The 20,990-nt window shown below is 36.7% G+C and overlaps 1 protein-coding gene across 1 annotated transcript in view; it reads right to left on the reverse strand.

The window, feature by feature from the left end:
* Positions 1 to 1,514: 1,514 nt before the first annotated feature.
* Positions 1,515 to 20,990, reverse strand: part of PEL1 (Eukaryotic release factor 1 (eRF1) family protein) — a 96,472-nt gene continuing 76,996 nt past the window's right edge. The window contains exons 12-16 of the mRNA XM_089832151.1: positions 14,432 to 14,504; positions 14,256 to 14,294; positions 3,218 to 3,312; positions 2,792 to 2,898; positions 1,515 to 2,661 (exon numbers count right to left, since the gene is read on the reverse strand). Of these exons, the coding sequence (XP_089688277.1) occupies positions 2,588 to 2,661; positions 2,792 to 2,898; positions 3,218 to 3,312; positions 14,256 to 14,294; positions 14,432 to 14,504 (388 nt within the window). The 3' untranslated portion in view covers positions 1,515 to 2,587. The remainder of the gene's footprint in view (positions 2,662 to 2,791; positions 2,899 to 3,217; positions 3,313 to 14,255; positions 14,295 to 14,431; positions 14,505 to 20,990) is intronic.

Genomic DNA, 20,990 nt, shown 5'->3' on the forward strand with positions numbered 1-20,990 from the left:
ATATAATAAATGGATCGCATTAATTCAACATGACTTAAGGACTCTAAACCTCCTTGTTCTCTTGAAATTTAGGTGCCTCTGCACCATACTTCCAACCTTGAAAACTTTTCAAGTCCCTTTGAAACATGGACTCAATAAACTACAAGAAAAAATATTACATCAAAAATCCTCGTCTTTGCCTTCATTTTCCTTTGCTTCTTCATGCTTTTATCATCATCATATTTTCCTTTAAGGACACAAGATTGCCCTCAGAATCACCTTCTCAAATACTCCTATCAGTGGAGCATTAATGGTTGCAACTTCCATAGTACCTTATCAATCAAACATCCACCTTTACCATGTTGCTTCAAACTCACCAAAACCAACTCTCCATGTGCCTCACCTAGGAGTCCTTCACTTTGCCTCTCTCCCTAGTCTCTTGGCATTCATTGGACCTTCCCATGGCCCTTGACAGAACTTCCATGTCTGTCAACTCAACAACACAACATCCTCTTTTTGTAGCAAGATGGATGAGCACCTGCAACCAAAAACTCATCAACAAATCAAAACCAAATCTTCAAGGCCTTGGTGTGGATTGTCTCCTTCGGCGCTCTACCCACACACTCAAGATCTTCAAACTCTGATACCAATTTGATGCAGAACATCCTACAAATAAACTAATCAATGGAATACATGTTGATCCCTTCAAAATTCATGAAATAAATTTCATTCTTAAACATCTCATAAGACAAAACAAAACTCTTTCCAACAGTTTACAATACTTCACCATTCACATGGTCTAACTTCTATACCCGAGTACTTTCAATCCTAAGATTTTCTTTCAAAACCAATTGGAGTATTTGTTCCAAATTATCCCTCTTAAAACATATCCAAAGCTGAGACCAATCCAATAAACAAATTACAAATTATGTGCTCTAAACCAAGACCCATATTTTATGTCATAATTCAAGGGCAAAACTAGTTCCCTTCCTAGGGCATCCAATAAATTTCTCGAGATAATTCCAAGTAACACCAAACCAATTTTCACTCAACCTTATACGAGTCTAGTTTATGAATCTACAAACCATTAATTCTTACAATGCATAAATCATCCTACAAGCACAATTCATTGTGTGTAACTTCAACAGAGATCCTTAAAAACCAGTCTTTACTCACTTACACAAATCTGAATGAAAACAACTCAAACCAATTGGAAATGAAAGCTAGTTCACATATCTTTTCAGTGAATATAAATAGAGTTCATGTTTCATCCAAATGTGTATGTACCAAATATTTCAATCCGACTGTAGTTGGGCATCCTCAAATCTGCAAATAACTACTTTTACCAAAACTAGCATAACTTCTTCAAAACTTAACAAAATTGTTTCGAACCAAAAAGAGAAAAAGATTATTCATCCTATTATTCAAGTGTATAGAATATACATGGGTTTCAGGCTATTAATGTTCGTACAATACCTGAAACCAACACAAAAATAGTTAACACCAATCAAAATGACAAGTTCTTAAGAAACCAATTGATTCAAGATGATCTCTTCTTCTTCTCATTCATTCATCTTTGTTTGGAACAACCAATACAATGCTTTTATAGTGGTTTTGGTGGTTTACAACTTCCCAACTACCTTTTAAACCAACCCATTACATTCTTTTAACCCTTTTGCATTTTTGACAACATTTTATGCACTTTATGCATTTTTGCATTACAACTTTCATATAAACCCAACCTAGACCAAAATTATGAAATGGTTTCTCCAGGCTTTATATCTTACCTCAAAAGACTCGAATATATAATAAATGGATCATATTAATTCAACATATGACTTAAGGACTCTAAACCTCCTTGTTCTCTTGAAATTTAGGTGCCTCTGCACCAATTTCCTTAACCTAGATTAGGTTAATTTCTTTTGTGTTCCCTCACAAGGCATTACAAACTTTACGCTAGAAAAGTAAGATAAGGAGAAGAGAATTTTGACGTCTAGGAAGCTCAACATAGCCTATAATATAAGCTCAACATAACACATCAAGCAACAACAGTGCCATGTCTACTTACTAACCAGGGCAAGACAGCATGTCTTGAGTCTTGTGTATTATAAAGACATTCAAACTTGGCCCTGCAGAATGAACAATTGCCTCTTAGTCAGCGTTAGTAATTATGCTTGCTGAATCCTGTAGCCAAAGTAAGCAAAATGCCACGAAGTGGACCAATGTTGCTGCAAATTTTACTTTGATTCAAGTAAAGATACTCTCCAGCAGGTAATGTATTGTGTCATCTCCGATTATTAGCACCAAAACCTGGTTGCTATCAGATGTATATGTTTCTTATAATAGATACTTCAGGAGCATAGCTCAACATTTTATTCAAGGACAAATGAGAACTTGGTAGTAAACCGAGGACTCCAAGAGTGATCATATTTAAACAAACCCTCTGCAAATAAACAATTTGGAATATAACACACATTATTCATATTACCAACAAAAATACAAAGGGTTTCCAGCATATGTTCCCAATCTATTTATTGTAAAGGCAATCCAGCCAATGAGATCATATTTGTTAGTTGCCCTTTGACGAAAGAGAGCATCACGAATTTTCTCACATCTCCAGATCTTCTAGTTCTGGCATAGGAAATCTTAAAATGGCTGCTATGCCAGTCAGTTGTTGAAGTTCTGGTCAAATCAGACATATAATCAAATAATAAGGAGAAAGTAGGAAGCATGCAAGGAATCAGATGCGACAGCCTAAAAGAATATGAATAAAGAATCAAATAAATAAATAATTTTGAGGTTGGGATCATACGTTCGCCAGAAACGTGCATAGAAGAGAATATGTGTGTGGTTCCACCTGCATTCTTGACTGACTCAGCCAGTTCAACGTACTTCTTCCTAGTTTGTATATCTGCATTTCTGAGGTCACAAATCATCAATCAAATATATATGTGAGCCTTCAATGCAAGATGGTCATCTAGCGCATTCACCCATGAGCTGTATCTCGTATGATCCAACAAGTCTGACTTCATTTGCATTTAGAATAATTAGGCTTTAGGCTTTGAGAAGACTAAATAAACACATATATTTTGGTATTGAAAATTCAAAACTGTACTTTTATCAAGTCCATGATGGATGTAAAAAATGGCATCAATTCCACCTCTCTTATTGTTCCGTAAATCCGAAGCCAAAGCATATTTCAGTACCTGAAAAGTTCAGCCAAAGCATATCTCAGTACCTGAAAAGTTCATCAGTGAGAAGCAGTGTTTGAATGGCCAGTTGTTCATGAGCCACCTGAACATGCTTAGGACCATAGCATGCACGTGCTGGATCCTGTAAAGCAAGATGCAACATAATAAACATGAATTTTAGAGACAACCACCGTACCTTGCAGTACAGTAAACCAAAACAAATTAACGAAACTTCAAATAAAAATCTAAATTTTACATTTTTCAGCATTAGCCAGGCAAAAGATGTCTGTAAATTGCATTTCTCACAACGTGTCTAAATTGTGTTGCATTATGTTTGCAGAAATTCAAATTCTACCATTGTTTCAGCATGTGAAAGGAGTTTAAATATATGCACAAAATATAGATGCAACGAGGCAAATTTACACAGGTTACATTTACAAAGTGTATATCTGCTATAATTAACAGTTATATATGTCCCATGTTGCTCATTTTTATATTTTATAATTTTAGAGACACTGAACAGTGATTTCCAAATGTTTTAAACTTAATTTCCTGTTAAAAGTTTTAAAAAGAAATTAGCTGAACGTAACCCCCATTGATTATCAAGTGCTATCAGAGGGGCAAGTTTTATATTCTTCATCAGATCTCCAAAGAAACAACTGGCAGTTCAACATTAAAGCAGAATATGGGTTGGCAAAAAGCTTAGCAGTAGCTATCAAAAGGTTTTGTGGAATATTAAAGTGTACGTCACCATTTTCAAGTAGTGTGCACTGAAGAAAGCTAGGCTAATAGATAGCTGGTCTCTTCCCCCAGGGAACAAAAACACGTCATCTTTTCTTACTGTGCCCTGCCTATACTATTACCACTTGTACCAGATGTTTTAGTGTAACTGTCATACCATATGAACCTAGGAAATTTAATTAAATTGAATCTTTATCGTAAGTTTTACTACTTGTGAGTATAAAATTGCAATGCCCATAGTTTCTGTTTATATGCCTCCTGTTTTACACTAGTTTGATCGTATAGAGAATTTACAGGTTTACCAGTGATTTTAGCCAGAGATTATAACAACTCTTGATACTATTCTGAGAATAGTTTCATGGTACCGACTACATTTTGGTAGAGAATATATAGATTTGCTAGCACATTTGGCCAGAGATTAAAATCTTGCTTGAGTTCAGTCAGAAAATTGATAAAATCTTGCTTGAAATCAGTCACAAAATTGATGACTAAGGAGCTCGTGCTTAAACATGTGAGAACTTTTTCTAAGAAAAGGTTGCCCAGCTGGAATAGCTGAACATATATTTAGAAAAATAAAAGAGGTTGCTTCTTCAACCCCAGGTCAAAGAACATTGCACAAATATCAAGTGCCAAACAAATATTTGGAAAAAACACAAGGTCACTTCTTCACCACCAGAACCAAAGAACATTGCACAAATATTAGGCATGATCAAATTTTTGAATCTGCGCACACTCCTCATCAGCCAACCACCATATCTGGTTACAAACTCTCAAATTATGTCCACGGAAGGCAACTACTTCAAGGGAAAACTTAAGGAAGAATTGCTATCAATAATAACCCCTCCAAACTTAACTGCCATGATGAGTGAAGTCTGTCATTCCTAGCAGCCTTTGTTATCTAGCCTTAGAAAGCAACCACCATCCCCCCCCAGCTGCCACACTCCTCAACATTTCACCCGAGTTCATCTACTTGGTCATCTCTCTTTGCCTTTGTGTTTTCTCTCCTCTCTCTCTGTAACTGACTCCATTTCATATTCTCCTTTTCGTTGGTTCTGTTTGGTCTCCTCTGCCGCCTTTCCTGTCTGGTTTGCATGTCATTGTTTTCTCTCTATTTTCTTTCTCTTGTGTTTTCTCTCATCTCTCATTTATTTCCTTCTTTTCTTTCATTTAGTTTTTTTGCTCCTTCCCTATTTAGTTTCAAGCACTTCTTAGTCTCAACTATATAGTTTGTCTTTCGAGTGCTTCTGTAGTGATCTCTGTTTTTGAGTTTTCTTTCCTTGTGTGTGTGTCTATATATATACATAGAGAGAAAGGGGCTCGATATATTTCTCTGCCTTCTAGAAGACAGTGGCTCTTTTGGCAGCTTGTGCAAACCTATATCTTTCCCTGAATAAGGTGTACTCTATAGTGATTTGCAAGTCCTTTGTATCTTGCCTTAAGTTTGGCACCTCAGCCTGCAAGTTATTTTTGGGAGCAGTGTGCTCCTTGGCCTGTGGCCTAAAACATTTGTTATCAGTTACTCATATTGTGAGTGTGATTCTCACTGTGGTTTTTTCCACATTAGGTTTCCACATTAAAAATCTGGTGTTCGTGTGGTTGTATTGTCATTTGAATATCTTTTATAGATGGCTAGTTGGATAAAATAATTAATTAGTGTATATGACAGAAATTTTGTAAGATATCAGGGAGATGTTGAATTTTTTTTGGAATGGAAGACTGTAAACTAGTTGGACCCAAATGGTGACTGGCAGTCACTTAAGAAAGGATGATAATTCTTCAGAAGTTGGTGAAAAACTCTAGAAATCTGTCATTGGTGGATTTATGTATTTGATTGCTTCAAGGCCCAACATTATGCATGCAATTTACTTGGTTGCAAGATATCAAGCTAATCTGAACCAATCACATAAGAAAGCAGTAAAGTGAATCTTCTGATATTCGGAAGGGACTGCAAACTTTGAATTATGTTATAAAAGAGATAAGTTTTCTTTCAAGGATTAAATCAATACTAATTGGGCAGGATGTGTAAATGACAGAAGAACTACAAGTGGAGGTGCATTTTCTTGGGATATAGACTGGTCTTTTGGATGAGTAAGAAACGAGATTTAGTGTCATTATTTACTACAGAGGCAGAATATATTGCAGTGGCATATTGCTGCACACAAGTGTTATGAATAAAACAGGCTCTAAGAGATATCAAGGTTGTGTATAATGAAGCAGTTTTGTTTATATGTGATATCACAAGTGCTATCAATATTTCAAAGAATCCATAGATGCATTCAAGGACTAAACACATTTCTATCCAGAATCACTTTTTGAAAGAGAAGGTTGCAGAGAAATAAATCAGTTTGGAGTATGTGCCTGCACAGGATGAGATTGCAAATATCTTCATTAGGGCATTGACAAAGGATACCTTCGAGTATCTCTGGCAGAAGTTAGGGGTTATTGCCCCTCCTTCAAACTAGATGCATAAGAGTGGTGCATCTTTTCAGGGGGAGACTTAATGTCTATCATTTGTCTCTTGGATTCATGAGGATTTTGCTCTCAGGGAAGAGCCCAGTGAAGGTTGTGGTTTCATGGTTGTAGGAGAGTTGTTATAGAGATGACTTGTCCCTGTCAAGGAAAGTGCTGTTGCTAATATGAGTTGTAAAGCAGTTAGAAAATTGTCAATATGGGGAGAGAAGTACAGTACAGAGACATCTCTATAAGGGAAGAGGTATATCAGAAATGTAGTCAGAAGATCTTATAGTGATCCAAGTAAGAATCTGATGTTCATGTGTTTGTGTTGTCATTGCAACGTCCTTCATTGATTGTTAGTCAGATAAAGAAAACTAATGTGTATGTGACAGGAAAACTTTTAGGATCTGATCAAGCCTGATTCACCTCCCCCCTATGCCTGAGGTGTTTTACTAAAAAAATTGGTTATAATGTATTTTCTGAGAGATCATTACATTTTAAAGCATCAAGAAAGGGCTATTTTCATGGTTTTTTAGAGTACAAGGTTTATTTTTCGAGATTTTTTTCTTATTGAGAATGATAACTCCATTAAAAATAAATTATAGCATCAATTTCCACACCTAGTGAGTTCCAAATGCAGCCAATCAACAAGAACTTGGGAATAGTAAATAGAAATGAAAAATCCCCTGCTGATCTAAATAATTTAGTAGAATGCAAAGTATAGAATGGTGGAACCAAAGCCAAATTATTAGGTCATGCTCTCTCAAATTCTGAGTAATAGGAAAGATAATTCAAAGCTATCTAAATAAATCTAAATCAATTGTTTCGAGAAAAGCGATTAATGCAATGTTTTCTCTAAAGCTTCAGTTATTCAAATTTAAGATGTTAATGGAGTCACCATGTAGCTAGGTAAGCACTCTCAAATCTCTCATTAGACAATTCACAGAAGTTGATGCTATGGTAGATGATGGTGATACCAAAGCCATTCTGTTGAAAAGTCTGCCTTCTAAATTCAGTAATGTCATTTTCACTCTTTAGTCAAATGCTTTCTAAGCTTTAGGATATATGATTCCAAATCTTATAGCTGAACAAAAGAGAGCAAATGCAAGAGAAGCAGAAAATGATCCTCAACCTTAAAGTATTTTATATTGAAAAAGCAATTGCAGAGAATCAAACAAAGATAAATAGGAGATTGATTGTTATTACTGCAAGAAAATAGTCACACAGCCTAGAAGTCTAAAATTCTATGAAATGCTGTTCTCAAGGGGAAGCTCAAAGACTAACTAGATGTAAGCTAATATAGCCATGTTGAAGTTCCACTAAATGTTGACAATGGCAAAGAGTTCATACATTAACAAGTCTATACTGAAGATGGGAAGGAATCTAGTGTAGATGAAACTCAATATTGATGACTACCCAAAATAATTTAGGTTTACGGGTCTTGGGGTCTTATGAAGGTCACAAGACAACTTGATTGAATTCTATGAATGTAGCTCAATATGGATGGTTGTGATGGAGCCCAAAATTTGGACATCCATTTTTTATATAGACAAAGAGGAAATCGTACATGTTAAATGCTTACACTCAATTCAAGCTTGGAATACCTTGAGATTGGCACAATTTTACTTAATCAAATATTCAGAATGGGGTATGGTCTGTGAACTAAGGCTCCCCACAAGATGTCACTGTAACAAGAAAGTGCCCAAGAAGATGAAAAAGCAATATCTTCGAACAACTCATCAGATTAATGGAACCAGTTTCCTTGAAAACGAAAATAAAAGCCTTGCATCTGGATGTCTGGACAGTGACCACAATATAGGAAGAGTCACAAAATGATTATCACTACTACTCACTTCAATCTCAATTTGAAAGTCATATCTACCACAGGAGTCAGTTTCGTCAAAATCAGCATATATATCCATCACATCTATAGTTTCTGAATTCATCGTTCTCCTCATTTTGGTAAAGCCATGTCAGACCTGCTTTAACCGGACCTTCAGAAATGTTTCATGAAATGGTAACGTTGAACATTATACAGTCAACTTTCAAACATATACCAATGGGGGACCGTGCCATAAGCAAGAGAATACACAGCAGGAATGTAAACTACAGCTCTGATATTCTGGAGATACCACTGGCATACAACAGAACTGATAATACTGCATATTTAGGGACTGTACATAGGTAAAATTCCATGTGATGTGCACAGTAGTTCATAAAGACACCCAGCAACTCGAGGAATTCATGTTGAAGCATATTGACCCATAGACATGTAACAGTGAGAGACTCTACGTCAGAAGGGAATATATGCACCCAGTGATGTCCTCTGATCATACATCAATAATAATAAACAAATAGAAGATATGGAGCAACAACCTGAACGCCTGGAGATGATGGAATGGTATTTGCCGGAAAACACCAAAGATAATAAAGATTCGATTTATTACAAGTACATTAATATTTAGGATGTGTGCATAGAAAAAACACATTCATCTGTTGAAAATCGTGGAAGGAAGAAAGGCCAGTTGAACCCGAAAATCCCGATGCAACACAAACGGAATGAAGGAGCAGTAGTTGATGAGGACTCTAGCAAAACTTCAACAAAGAACACCACAGAATTCATGGATATTGCTTAGACGATATGATGCCAGTATTTGATGGCTTATCATGCAACCTGCACAATTTTGTTTTGAAGGAAAATACGACAATATTTAAGAGAATGAGAGATCATATTGTCCCTTTTAAGTCATGAGCAACAAACGCTAAAGATGAGGCAGAATACCGCTATGACATGATTTGATTCACCAGAGCACACTGCATATTGAATGAAGATGAAGGGTGTCTATTATACGATGAAGACTTTGACACAAATAAAGCTATTAAAACTAAAGTCCATTAACGCACTGAAACTGCGATTATTAAATCAAATTTTAAATTAAAAATATTTCAATTAAGAGGAGAAAGGATAAGATATAAATTAAGTTAGAAATTTGGAAGACATCCATATCCAATATTCGAAGAACATTCACATTCACAAGAAGTATTTTATATTATTTTGTAAAGACGTAACTTATGTCTACAAGGGGTATGACCTTACGCGTTTGAAAAGTCATGCCTCATAAAGGATAAGATATAAATTAAGTTAGAAATCTGGAAGACATCCATATCCAATATTCGAAGAACATTCACATTCACAAGAAGTATTTTATATTATTTTGTATGGAGGGATATGGAGCTTAATATGACTTTATAATATAAATTCAATTATTTTATTTTTATAATAAAATAAAAAGTCCTCTGTTTATCTCTAAATGGCATGGAGATTTGAACTGCAGATGATACATCTTTCGTAATTATTTTTTGAAATTTTGTATACAATTTAAATGTCGGATAAGTGGACATGGTCATTTAGCATTTTAATTTTGATCATTACAGATATTGTGAAATATATAGTTGTGTCCGTATTTGTGTCCAGTTTGTCTCCCTACCAGAGGAGTTAAAGATCTATCTGGACTAATTTAAGATTGCATAAATATTTGATCTGTTGCAACTTGATTATTTAATTGGTGGCAGTATAAGTGCATAAGAACTTTATGAAGTTGTACATGAAAATTCACTGAAGTTGACTCTATTGCCCGAATGAGCAGAGGCATTGGTCTTTCTATTATTGAAGTCAAAAAATCTATATATTCCTTCTACAAGCATCAAATCCATTATTAAAACCTTTTTCCCTCGGTGCTCCCCCCCGTCCTCCACTCTTGACTACCACTCTCTGACCTCCCATATCATTATGCTTTACAACATTCTTGGGCAGCCACCTCTTCACTCCACTCCACCTCCATACTGCCATTTGTTCACCTACTCCAGTATGATTGAGGCCATCAGATCTTTGAGATGCAGCAGAGCAGTGGCTAAAGATGGTTTCCAGGCCGAACTTTTCAAGCTTGGTGCTTCGGTTCTCGGATCTTACCTTCCTACACTCTTTAATAGAGTGGTTTGCACTAGGTTTCCTGAGTCCTAGTCTAGACATGTGGTTTACCCTATTCACAAATCTAGGCTTGCTTCCGGTCCGGGTAACTATAGGACTATTATGATTGGACATACTTTTGCCAAACTTTATGCCACTACTCTGAACACCATGTTATCTAGTGAGCTTGATAGAAGAGGCTATAGAGCTAAAGGGCAGGCTGATTTTCGGGAAAACTATCAACCTATGGATGATGTATTCACACTACAAGCTATCATTGAGGAGGCTGGGCACTGCTCTCAGAAAGTCTATTGTTGTTTTGTGGACTTATGTAAGGCTTTCAATTCTGTTCCTAGGTTGGCCTTATTTCAGAGACTTTGTGAGATTGGGATCTCGTATATGTTGCAGATTGCTATTATGAAGCTTTTATGAGAGGGTAACCGGTAGGCTCAGGACTCTGGAAGACTTTTCTATTCCGATTCAGAGCACCATTAGGGTGAAACAGGGTTGTCCTCTTTCTCCTACTCTGTTTGGTTTATATATTGATGAGTTGGAGGATTTCCTTGTAAACTCCTCTCAATCGGGTGATGGGTGCTATTTGCATCGGGTTTTGATCTCCATTCTCATTTTTGCTGATGATGTGGTTCTCTTGGCCTCTTCTCCCGACAGCTTGCAGCAACTCTTTGATAGTCTAGCTTCTTTTGTGATCAACGGCAGCTTGTTGTCAATTTTTCTAAGACTCGGGTTATGGTCTTTAACTGTTTAAAGAGCTCTCATCTTCATTTCTTCTTTCAAGGTCAGGAGGTTGAGATTACCCCCCCTTATATGTATCTTAGTGTGAAGTTCTCAGGAACGCGCTTCAGCTTGAGACCAGCTATTCAATTCAAAGTTAGTAAGGGCATGGGTTCCCTAGCTTTGTTGGAAAGACAATGCTTCAGGCATCATTTCTAAGATATTTCATCCAAGTTGTCCCTTTTGGACTCCTTGGTTCGTTCGACAATTCTCTATGGCTGGGTTGTTTGGGGGCCTTCTCTTATTGCTTCTGATTGGGCTTCTATTGAGCGGGTTCAGACGTTGATATTACGGCGTATCATAAGATGTCACAGACTCACCCCTCACAGCATTGTCCTATATGATTTTGGAGCTCATCCTCTCAAACTTGCCACCATTTTTTACTTGATTTGGTTTCTTCATCGGCTTCATGGTTTTATGGAGTTAGGTGTTGACTGGCACAAATACTCTCATCTGGCATACTGTTCTTCTAGTGAGATTATGAGATTCAACACTTCTACTAGGTCTCGTTGTTGGTACGCCCAGGCCACCTCTTTGTTGGGTTCAATTGGTATTAAGATAGATCGTCTTCCTCCTTACCATTTTTTACTTGATGCTCCTGCTCATCTTCTCCCCTCACATCAGGAGTTGAACAAGCATGTCAAACAGGATATTTATAGACAATACATTACCACTACCTGGAGTAATCCCCCAGGAGGTCGGCGACCTAAGATGGCCTTCTATGCTGAGCATTTTCTTGAGATTTAGGGTGGTATTATTGTTCGCCCTACTTATCTCTATTGGCGTTGGAATCATGCCTTATAGTTTTCTTTAGGCTCTTTCAGAGTTGGTTCTCACCGCCTCAGGGCTCAGACCAATCACCATTCGAATTAGGCCTACCAGATATGTCAATTGTGTACTTTGGCAGAGGTTGAGACTGAGATACACTTCATTTTTCGATCTCCTCTTTACAATGAGATCAGAGGGAGATTTTACTGTCTTTTCAGAGACTGTTCTTCTCTTTCGATGTTCTTCAGCTATATTGATCAGCAGTGTCTTGCACTTTATCTTCAAGAGGCCACCGAACTTTGGGAGATTACCCTGCAGTCTTTTATACCTCAGGGGCGTACGTTAGACCAGCTCCTTACTTCCTTTTTCTCTTCCTTGTCTCCTCCACGAAGTTTGAAAAGGCCTTCCAGTACTTCTCATTCCAAATCGGTTAGACACTGCACTAGTCTCTCCAAGCAGCGACAGTGCTACAGCAATTCTACATGGCATTCTAAGACTATGGATCGTTCACGGGTTTATCCCTCTATTACTGATTTCTTCGTGACAAGGAAGGACCCTTAGTCATTACCTAGTCTTCTCTCTTGTTTCTTGCTTTTGTTTCTTCTCAGTCATCGTTTGGTGCTTCTGCTTTGGCTAGCTCTTCTGTTTGTATGCTCAGTCCCATAAACCTTGTTGCTTTCTTGTGGACATTAATATTATTATCTTATCTTATCTTATCAAGTACTCAGCATTCAATTTCAGTTTCATCGAATTCAAGGACCTTGCCAACCAAAGAACTCACAAAGCTTAAATTTGCTTTAGAAAAGCTTTGAACCAAGTGATCAGGTTCGAGGAGGTGGTCTACCTGCCTAGGTGTAGCGGAGCCCGAAGTGTAGGGGAATCAAGAAATATTTCCGTTCGTTGGCCAAAACTGATTGCGGAATCCTATCAAAGAAGTGGCAGGCTCTTGGATTTCTAATCTATGGTTTTGGGAACCAACAGGTTGTCCAATAATTTAAATAGGTTCTTAGATCATCAGTTTGAGGAGATAGAATCCAAGAATTCATGCATTTAGCTCTAGGCCTACAGCTTTGCAAGGATTACAAGGCAATTCAATTTGGTCCAAGAACTATATTCAAAAAGTAATTTTTAGAAGAGTATGCTGTTCTATTTTTATTTTGACAATCTGTTTTGTTTTCAATTAGCTGATTGTTGCTTTAACTATAAGCCATAAGTGGGGTTAGGATATAATGATTTTCTTTTGTAATGAAGTCATCTTAGTGGCTTAGTAGTGTACTATATTAGTCATTAAGTTATTGTCAATTACATCTCCCAAATCACAAAGGAGACAAACTCCTCTGATAATTGACCCTTCAATTATTCATAATAATATAATGTGCTATAGTCTGTAACTACGTATACCTCGAATGAGCACATGCGCATAACTTATTTTTTTGATATAAACTAAGTGATGCATTTGATTCTTTATAATTTACTTTACCTATTTTTTAGCACATATAAACCAAGTCTTTGAAATACTTCACTCTTACAATGATATTTACACGTTTTTTGGAATGACAATCACCATTTAAAAATCACCCAATGAATGGTCTAAATATAATGGTTAGTTCTTCATAAAGTAGCTAAATCATTAGTTTTTTTTAAAGATTAAAATCACCATCACTGACCACACAATTATTATCTTAAAACCAAAATTGTGCATTCTAATATCTAGATAAAAAATTCTTTAATATGTACATATGAAAATTCGCTGTCATAAAAAAAACTTACAACAAAAGTTTAACCCGTATTACATCTCATCCAAGTATTTCTTACTAGTAATTTTGAAAAGGTCAGCTATGCATGCATGGTAAAACATATAAACTTTGTAGGTTAACCCATTGTAGACATTTTTCGAAACACTTACACTAATAAAGGAAAATCATAACAAATCAAACTCAAGCAGAGACAATAATGGGCATAAATAATGAGGAAAACATTATCTAGTTTGTTATAGTGACAAATTTGAATTTCCAAATAAAGACAAAACAAGTCACTAGCCATGTCACAAATATAAGCCAGTTAAACGAAAACGGTATCCTGGTTCTAGAGTTGATCTTCAATGCAGATGAACGATATAGTAAATCATGGTTGCAAATAACAGACTTTCTTTAGCTCAAATCTCACTGACTATACCGACATACCTTGTGTCTTGATCATATTAAATCTCTTCTTCATAATTAAATTCATCACAAAAAGACTAAGAGCGAAACAAAGAAAACACTTGATCATATTAAATCTCTTCTTCGTAATAAAATTCATCACAAAAAGACTAAGAGCGAAACAAAGAAAACAATTGCTAAGTAAGAAATTTGGATACTAACATTTGACATCATTTCATGAAAATCTTTGAGTGCTTTCACCTGATTACAAATGAGAAAAACATGTTAAACCATGGTGTAAGATAAAGCAACACATCCTGGAAGAACTGAATCATAAAAGTGTGAATCACAAGCAATAAATATAATCATATTAAAATAAAAGGTTCATTGTGAAACACCTCCTGAGCTGCCTTAGTGTCCTTTATCATTGACATAACATTGGGTGCATCAAGAACTTCCCCAAGACTGTGCCTGAAAGAAATAATACCATTCTATTAGTTCCAAAATTAAAAGAAAAATGGATTCTGTTGAATTTAACACTGTGGAATCAGGATATTCTGATAGAACTTAGTTTTTAATCACGCAGATCAGGTTTCAAAATGTTATAGGTTCAATACAGAAGTGGCGATAACTAAATGTAAAGAACGGAAAAGATAAGATAAATTTATTACTATGATGGAACTCTGCCATTTCATCGGAAAATCAAAAAGCAGCAGTTGGCACTATTTCGCAGTAGTAGTTTTGCTATTTCACTATCAACATAAACCAAAGGCTCCAAAATAGCTAAGTCTCCATTTTGCAGGGTGCTCAAAACCTGCGACATAGCAATGGGATGTATTTCACAGATGGTAGGCAAGTTGGTAGTGTGGCACAGCAATAAAGTCACATCTCTGACAAGTGGCATGTGACTACAAGGCAAATCAATGGCTTAACTTCAATGGAGAGGATGAAAAATCAGCTGTTAGGTCTTTTATAATCAACACTAAACAGAGGAATATTGATCACAAGTATGTCATCAATAAGTGAATGGATTATCAAATAAGTGACACATTAAAGGTGGTGAACTGGAAATACCATTCCCAAGGACGAGTAGTTCGTGCAAGACGTCCCTCTGCATTTATGGAAAACAAAAGTTCGTAACAAAACATTCCATAAATACACAGGCATGCCGGTTATTTCCTGAAACGGCCAACTTGACTTTAAAAATGGGATTACCAATAGTTGAAGGATCCTCCAATGAAAAACCATGCCCTATTATTCTGCCAAACTTAAATGAAGACGAAAAGGAAAAACAAAACAATATTCTGACTGGTATTATGGTAGCTTCACAGAGCATTTCTGCTAATCCTAGAGAAGACATGGTCGTGCTTGAAAAGGAGAAAGAAAAGGTAGAGCTTTGGGCTCTTTTCATTGACTTTGGGATGGACCCGGCTGACTTTGAGGAACAAATTGAAGATGTAATTGAAAATTGGGACTTGTATGATTTTTGGATGTTCTGAAAGCCAAAGTGATAAGTAGGAGATAATTTCCACAGCAAGTCAAATTGTGATATTGCTATTAGGATTTAACTGTGTGATTTTGAGTCAAACTCATTTACCCGTGTTTCATGAGTAGTGATTCATTGACCCATGTTTCATGAGTAGTGATTCAACATGGATCCATCTCTCATGAGAATAAATGGAACAATTAGCACTCATTGGATGTAGGTGATGCTCACAGGAGTGAAGCACCGGGACTTCCCAGGAGGTCACCCTTCCCAGTACTACTCCAGCCTAAGCGCGCTTACCTACAGAGTTTCCTCCATGGTTAAACCCAAAGCTTGCAACCCCATTTGCAAAACCTTCACCAAGTGTTGTGCCTTAGAACCATTCATTAGAAAGCCCCTTAAGCTCATCAATGGATAAGTAGGAGATAATTTCCACAGCAAGTCAAATTGTGATATTGCTATCAGGATTTAACTGTGTGATTTTGAGTCAAACTCGTTGACCGAGCTTAAGGGGCAAACTCGTTGACCGAGCTTAAGGGGCTTTCTAATGAATAGTTCATAAGGCACAACACTTGGTGAAGGTTTTGCAAATGGGGTTGCAAGCTTTGGGTTTAACCATGGAGGAAACTATGTAGTTAAGCGCACTCAGGTTGGAGTATTACTAGGAAGGGTGACCTCCCCGGAAGTCCCGGTGCTTCACCCCTGTGAGCATCACAAATGAGTGCTAAGTGTTCCACGTTGAATCACTACTCATGAAACATGGGTCAATGAGTTTAACTCAAAATCACACAGTTAAATCCTGATAGCAATATCACAAGCTAAAGTGATGTTTTGCAAGAATCGACAGTTGTTGGGCTTTCTGTAATTTTTTTGATGTCACTATTGAAAACTAAAACATATAAAGGTCGGGTGCTTGTCACTCCTCTTTGAGGAAACCACAACCGTTTCTGTCACACACACATACACACATATGCAGCAAAGGGGATGAGGAAATATAGATAGAATATACAACAAGCATAAAAACGTAACAAAGGAAATATAATACAAATATGCAGACCTTTTTCAATATTTTGGGTGCAATATGTCCTTGGACTTTTCAAGATCAGTCTTTCATAATAATTACACTGTATGTTTAATTGCTATCTTTAAAACTTGTGTAGTGGATTGAAGTTTTTTGAAAGTTAACTTGGACAAATAGGAAGTCATTGCAAAGCGTTGTCCAATCACTATCTAATTGGTTTCTTTAAAAGAATTAAAAACAATTAGACTGGTTAGCTTTGTAAACTCAATTTATTTGCATTCATAGAAATTAGTAGCTAATGGTCCACAAAAGATTCTGGATTGTCTTGTGAAAGTACATGAGCCCTTGGAAGAAGCTGACCTTGTGCCCAAGTTGGATAAGGTACTGGTCTATAACATATTTATTTTGCTTTACAGGACAAAAGATTTAGTAATAGTTTTTGCAAGTCAATTAAATCTGCTAGGAAATCACTAAACTTAGATAAAGGGAACATCCACCCCAATTTTGCATAACCTAAAGAGTAGAGTATTTGACCTTCTTGGGTCAAACCTATTCGTTGGCCAAGATTGTATATTTGGAGTCATAATCATTCTAGAGATATTTGCCAAGTTGCAGTTTTGAGACTCAACCGATTGGCGACTCCATTGGGGATCAAATTTATTTCTAAAATTTTCCTTTTCAAAAGCTGGTGACTTTGCTACAAATAACTTGATTTCTTCTTATAAAAAGGGGGCATCGTGTCAATTCAGTTATACAAAAAGATGAATTTTAGTAGAATTAAGAGTTTTCCAAACCTTATGCTCTTTGGTATCAAAGGTATTCTTCCTAAGTTTGGAGGCATGGAGAGGAAAAAGGAAGGAAAATGTATCAGAGAATTTGAATATTTAACAGAAGACTTCAAAATTGGGCATGAGGTTGTTCTCATGAGATTGTTTGCTCAGACCTTAATAGGGGTTGCTAGAGAATGGTTGTGTAACTTGGCACCGGGGTCAATAAATTCTTGGGCGAAATTGAAATCAAGTTTTTTTAGTACTTTGGTGAAAAGAAGAATGATTCCTGTTTTGCTTATAGAATTTGTGAATATTAGAAAACTAGAAGATGAAACAGTACCTTTGTTTAATATTAGATTCATGAGAACTATTCAGAATTTGCCAAGAGCCTTGGCCGAGTATTTGGGCACTTTTAATGAAGATATGAATTTCAAGGTTAGAATGGAAGAACCAAGAGATTTGTATGAAGTATTCTTAATTGCCAGTAACATTGAGAAGGTCGAGAAGTTTGGTCAGATAATGAAGTTCAAATTTGACAAAAGAATATCGCAAAACCCTTCTATGTTTTGCAATAATATGGATTATTCGCTTACAAATCCTCTAAATCGATCATGTTATTCTCTTGTAACTCAGAATGAAGAAACAACAGAGCCTTCTATTTATGATGATAATAACGGTTAACCTTGATTTCGATTCTGTAGCTGATGATGAAACAAATTAAGAATCAGTAGAAGAAATCAACATAATCAATGCCCCTGTTCAGCAAGAAGAAGGTGCAAATCAAGAATTTTGTATAGGATTGCAGAGATGGAATATGCAAATATATGCAAATCCTTTATATGAAAATATTGGACAAGGATTAATTAGAGCAATCCAAGGATGAGTTTGGAAGCCACCCATAATGGTGTCATGGTAACTAACACGATATTCTGACTAGTCTTATGGTAGCTTCACAAAGCATTCCTGCTAATCCCAAAGAAGACATGGCCGTGCTTGAAAAGGAGCAAGTAAAGGTAGAGTTCCAGGCTCTTTTCATCAACTTCGGGATTGACCTGATTGACTTCGAGGAACAAATTGAAGATGTGATCGAAAAATTGGGGATTTGATGATTCTTGGATGATCTGAAAGCTAAAGTGTCATTTTGCAAGAATCGACGGTTATTGGGCTTTTTGTAAATAAAAGTTATGTAACTACTGAAAATTAAAACATATAACAGTTGGAAGCTTGTCGCTTCCTCTTCAAAGAAATGCAACCATTTTTGTCCCTCTCTCTCTCTCTCTCTCTCTCTCTCTCTCTCTCTCTCTCTCTCTCTCTCTCTCTCTCTCTCTCTCTATATATATATATATAGCGAAGGAGATATAGATAGAATATATATATATAGCGAAGGAGATATAGATAGAATATACAACAAGCATGAAAATGTAACAAAGGAAATATAATACGAATATGTAGGCCTTTTTCTATATTTTGGGTGCAATATGTCTTTGTTCTTTTCAAGAGCAGTCTTTCACAATAATCAAACTATATGTTTAATTGCTATCTTTAAAACTTGTGTAGTAGATTCAAGTTTTTTGAAAGTTGACTTGAACGAATAGGAAGTCATTGCGAAGTGTTGTCTAATCATTTTCTATCTATTTGGTTTCTTTAAAAGAATTTAAAAACATTTAGACTGGTTAGCTTTCTAAACTCAATTTATCTGCATTTATAGAACTGTGTAGCTGATGGTCCACAAAAATTTCTAGATTGTTTTGTGAAAGTACACGAGCCCTTGGGAGAAGCTGACTATGTGCCCAAGTTGGATAAGGGACTGATCTATAACATTTTTATTTTGCTTTATAGGACAAAGGATTTAGTAATAGTTATTGCAAGTCAATTAAATCTGCTACGAAATCACTAAACTTAGAGAAAGGGTACACCCACCCAGGTTTTGTAGAATCCAAAGTGTAATGTCCCCTTCTCCGCGCTAAGCGTTTTTGGTGCCTTGTTGGTCTATCTTTCCATCCGGATAGGCTAACGGCATTAATCTAGAGGATGCTAGCCAGTCATAGGAATTTATTTGGTTACATTTGGGGAAATATTAAAGTTTGAGAAGCTTTTCTATAGTTAAGTCACTTTATTTTATAAAGTGGATTTATAAAGTTACTTTATGAAAAGTCATTTTATAACAAAAGTAACTTGAGTGACTAAAAGAGGAAAAATGGTTTTTATCCCACATTGCCTAGTTGTTTGTGCTCTCCCTCATATTGAAGTTATAAAGGCAATGAGCTTTCTTGGGATTCACACCATGAATATAAGAATACATTGAAAGACAAAATTGGTTACTTAAATGTGACTGGTTTTTTTCTAAGGACGAAACCCCTTAGAAGAGTTGGGAGGCTGGACGTTGCCCCAACATTTCCTTGAAGTTGCACCCAAGTTCAGGCATGAAGTTTGCAGTATAAGACCCTGCATCAAATCGGACCTACATTCAGAAGTAAGTTGTTAGCAATAGAAGTAGTTGTGAGTTCTCTTTACACTAACTAGGAATTCGTACTAGCAATCTCCTACGCATCTGAGAATATCAGGGAGTGTGTGGCATCAACTGTGGTAAGTGTTAATATCGATATAAGCACACAGGAGCAGATACAAGTCACTCAAATGGCCCGAGAGGCTAATGAACAGGAACGATAAGTGAGGGAAACCCTGCACATTATTAGCAATGGACAGAATAATTTCGCTAACGCACTTCAGCAACTTATAGGTACTATGCAATAGCTAGCCTCGATACCCAGGAGAGCACCAAGTCAACATAATGGAGGTGGTAGTGTGGCAGGATCACCCAAGCTGCTAGGGCCCCCACATGGAACACTGATAGACCCTTGATGCCCATTTTCGCTGAGATTAATGCCGAGGAAGAGTTAGCCCAACCTACAGCAACAGGCTTACTTCCAGATAATGTTATGGCTATGTATGATGAGTGCGGATCTGTTCCCTCATCCGTTTAAACAGAATTTGAGTTTTATTCAATGCATGAATCAAAAAAGGGAGTCAAAGAGAACACAGCAGGACAGGAGGCCTAGGGCACCAAATAGGGATTTGAAGCATGTCGTGAACAAGTTATCTCTCACCATTTTTTATGGCAGCAATAAGACGTCTGCTAGAGCTTGGATTCACAAGCTAGACACCTACCTGACACTTAAACCCATGCCGGAAACAGAAGCTATTAAATTGCCACAATGCATTTAGAGGGAGCAGTATATGATTGGTGGCATCATGGGCTAGTCACCCAAGATCATGGTCTTATTACATCTTACAACACTTTCAACTCTAAGTTGATCACTCGTTTTGACAGGAAGGACATTGAGGTCTACTACAGGGATTTGGTGCAGTTGCGATAGGGTGGATCTTTAAATGACTTCATTGATGAGTTTCAGCGGATCTCGGTTATGGTTCCGGATATGACAGAAAAGCGTAAGGTAATGCTGTTCACAGAGGGTTTACAGGACAGATTTAGGGGTTTGGTCAAGGTCTTTAAACCAAACACCTTGGATGATGCTATTAAGATCGCACATGATCTGGACTCACCTTCTTCGATACTACAACCTCTTAAGAAATATTATATGGCGTCCACTTCGGTTCAAAAGAACAAGAATCAGAATAAGACTTCCCCCCCAACGTTGGACTTTGAGATGCGGAACGAA

This window comes from Cupressus sempervirens, chromosome 5, assembly GCF_028749045.1.
Source record: "Cupressus sempervirens isolate cs-2001-9-10 chromosome 5, ASM2874904v1, whole genome shotgun sequence".
NCBI lineage: Eukaryota > Viridiplantae > Streptophyta > Pinopsida > Cupressales > Cupressaceae > Cupressus > Cupressus sempervirens.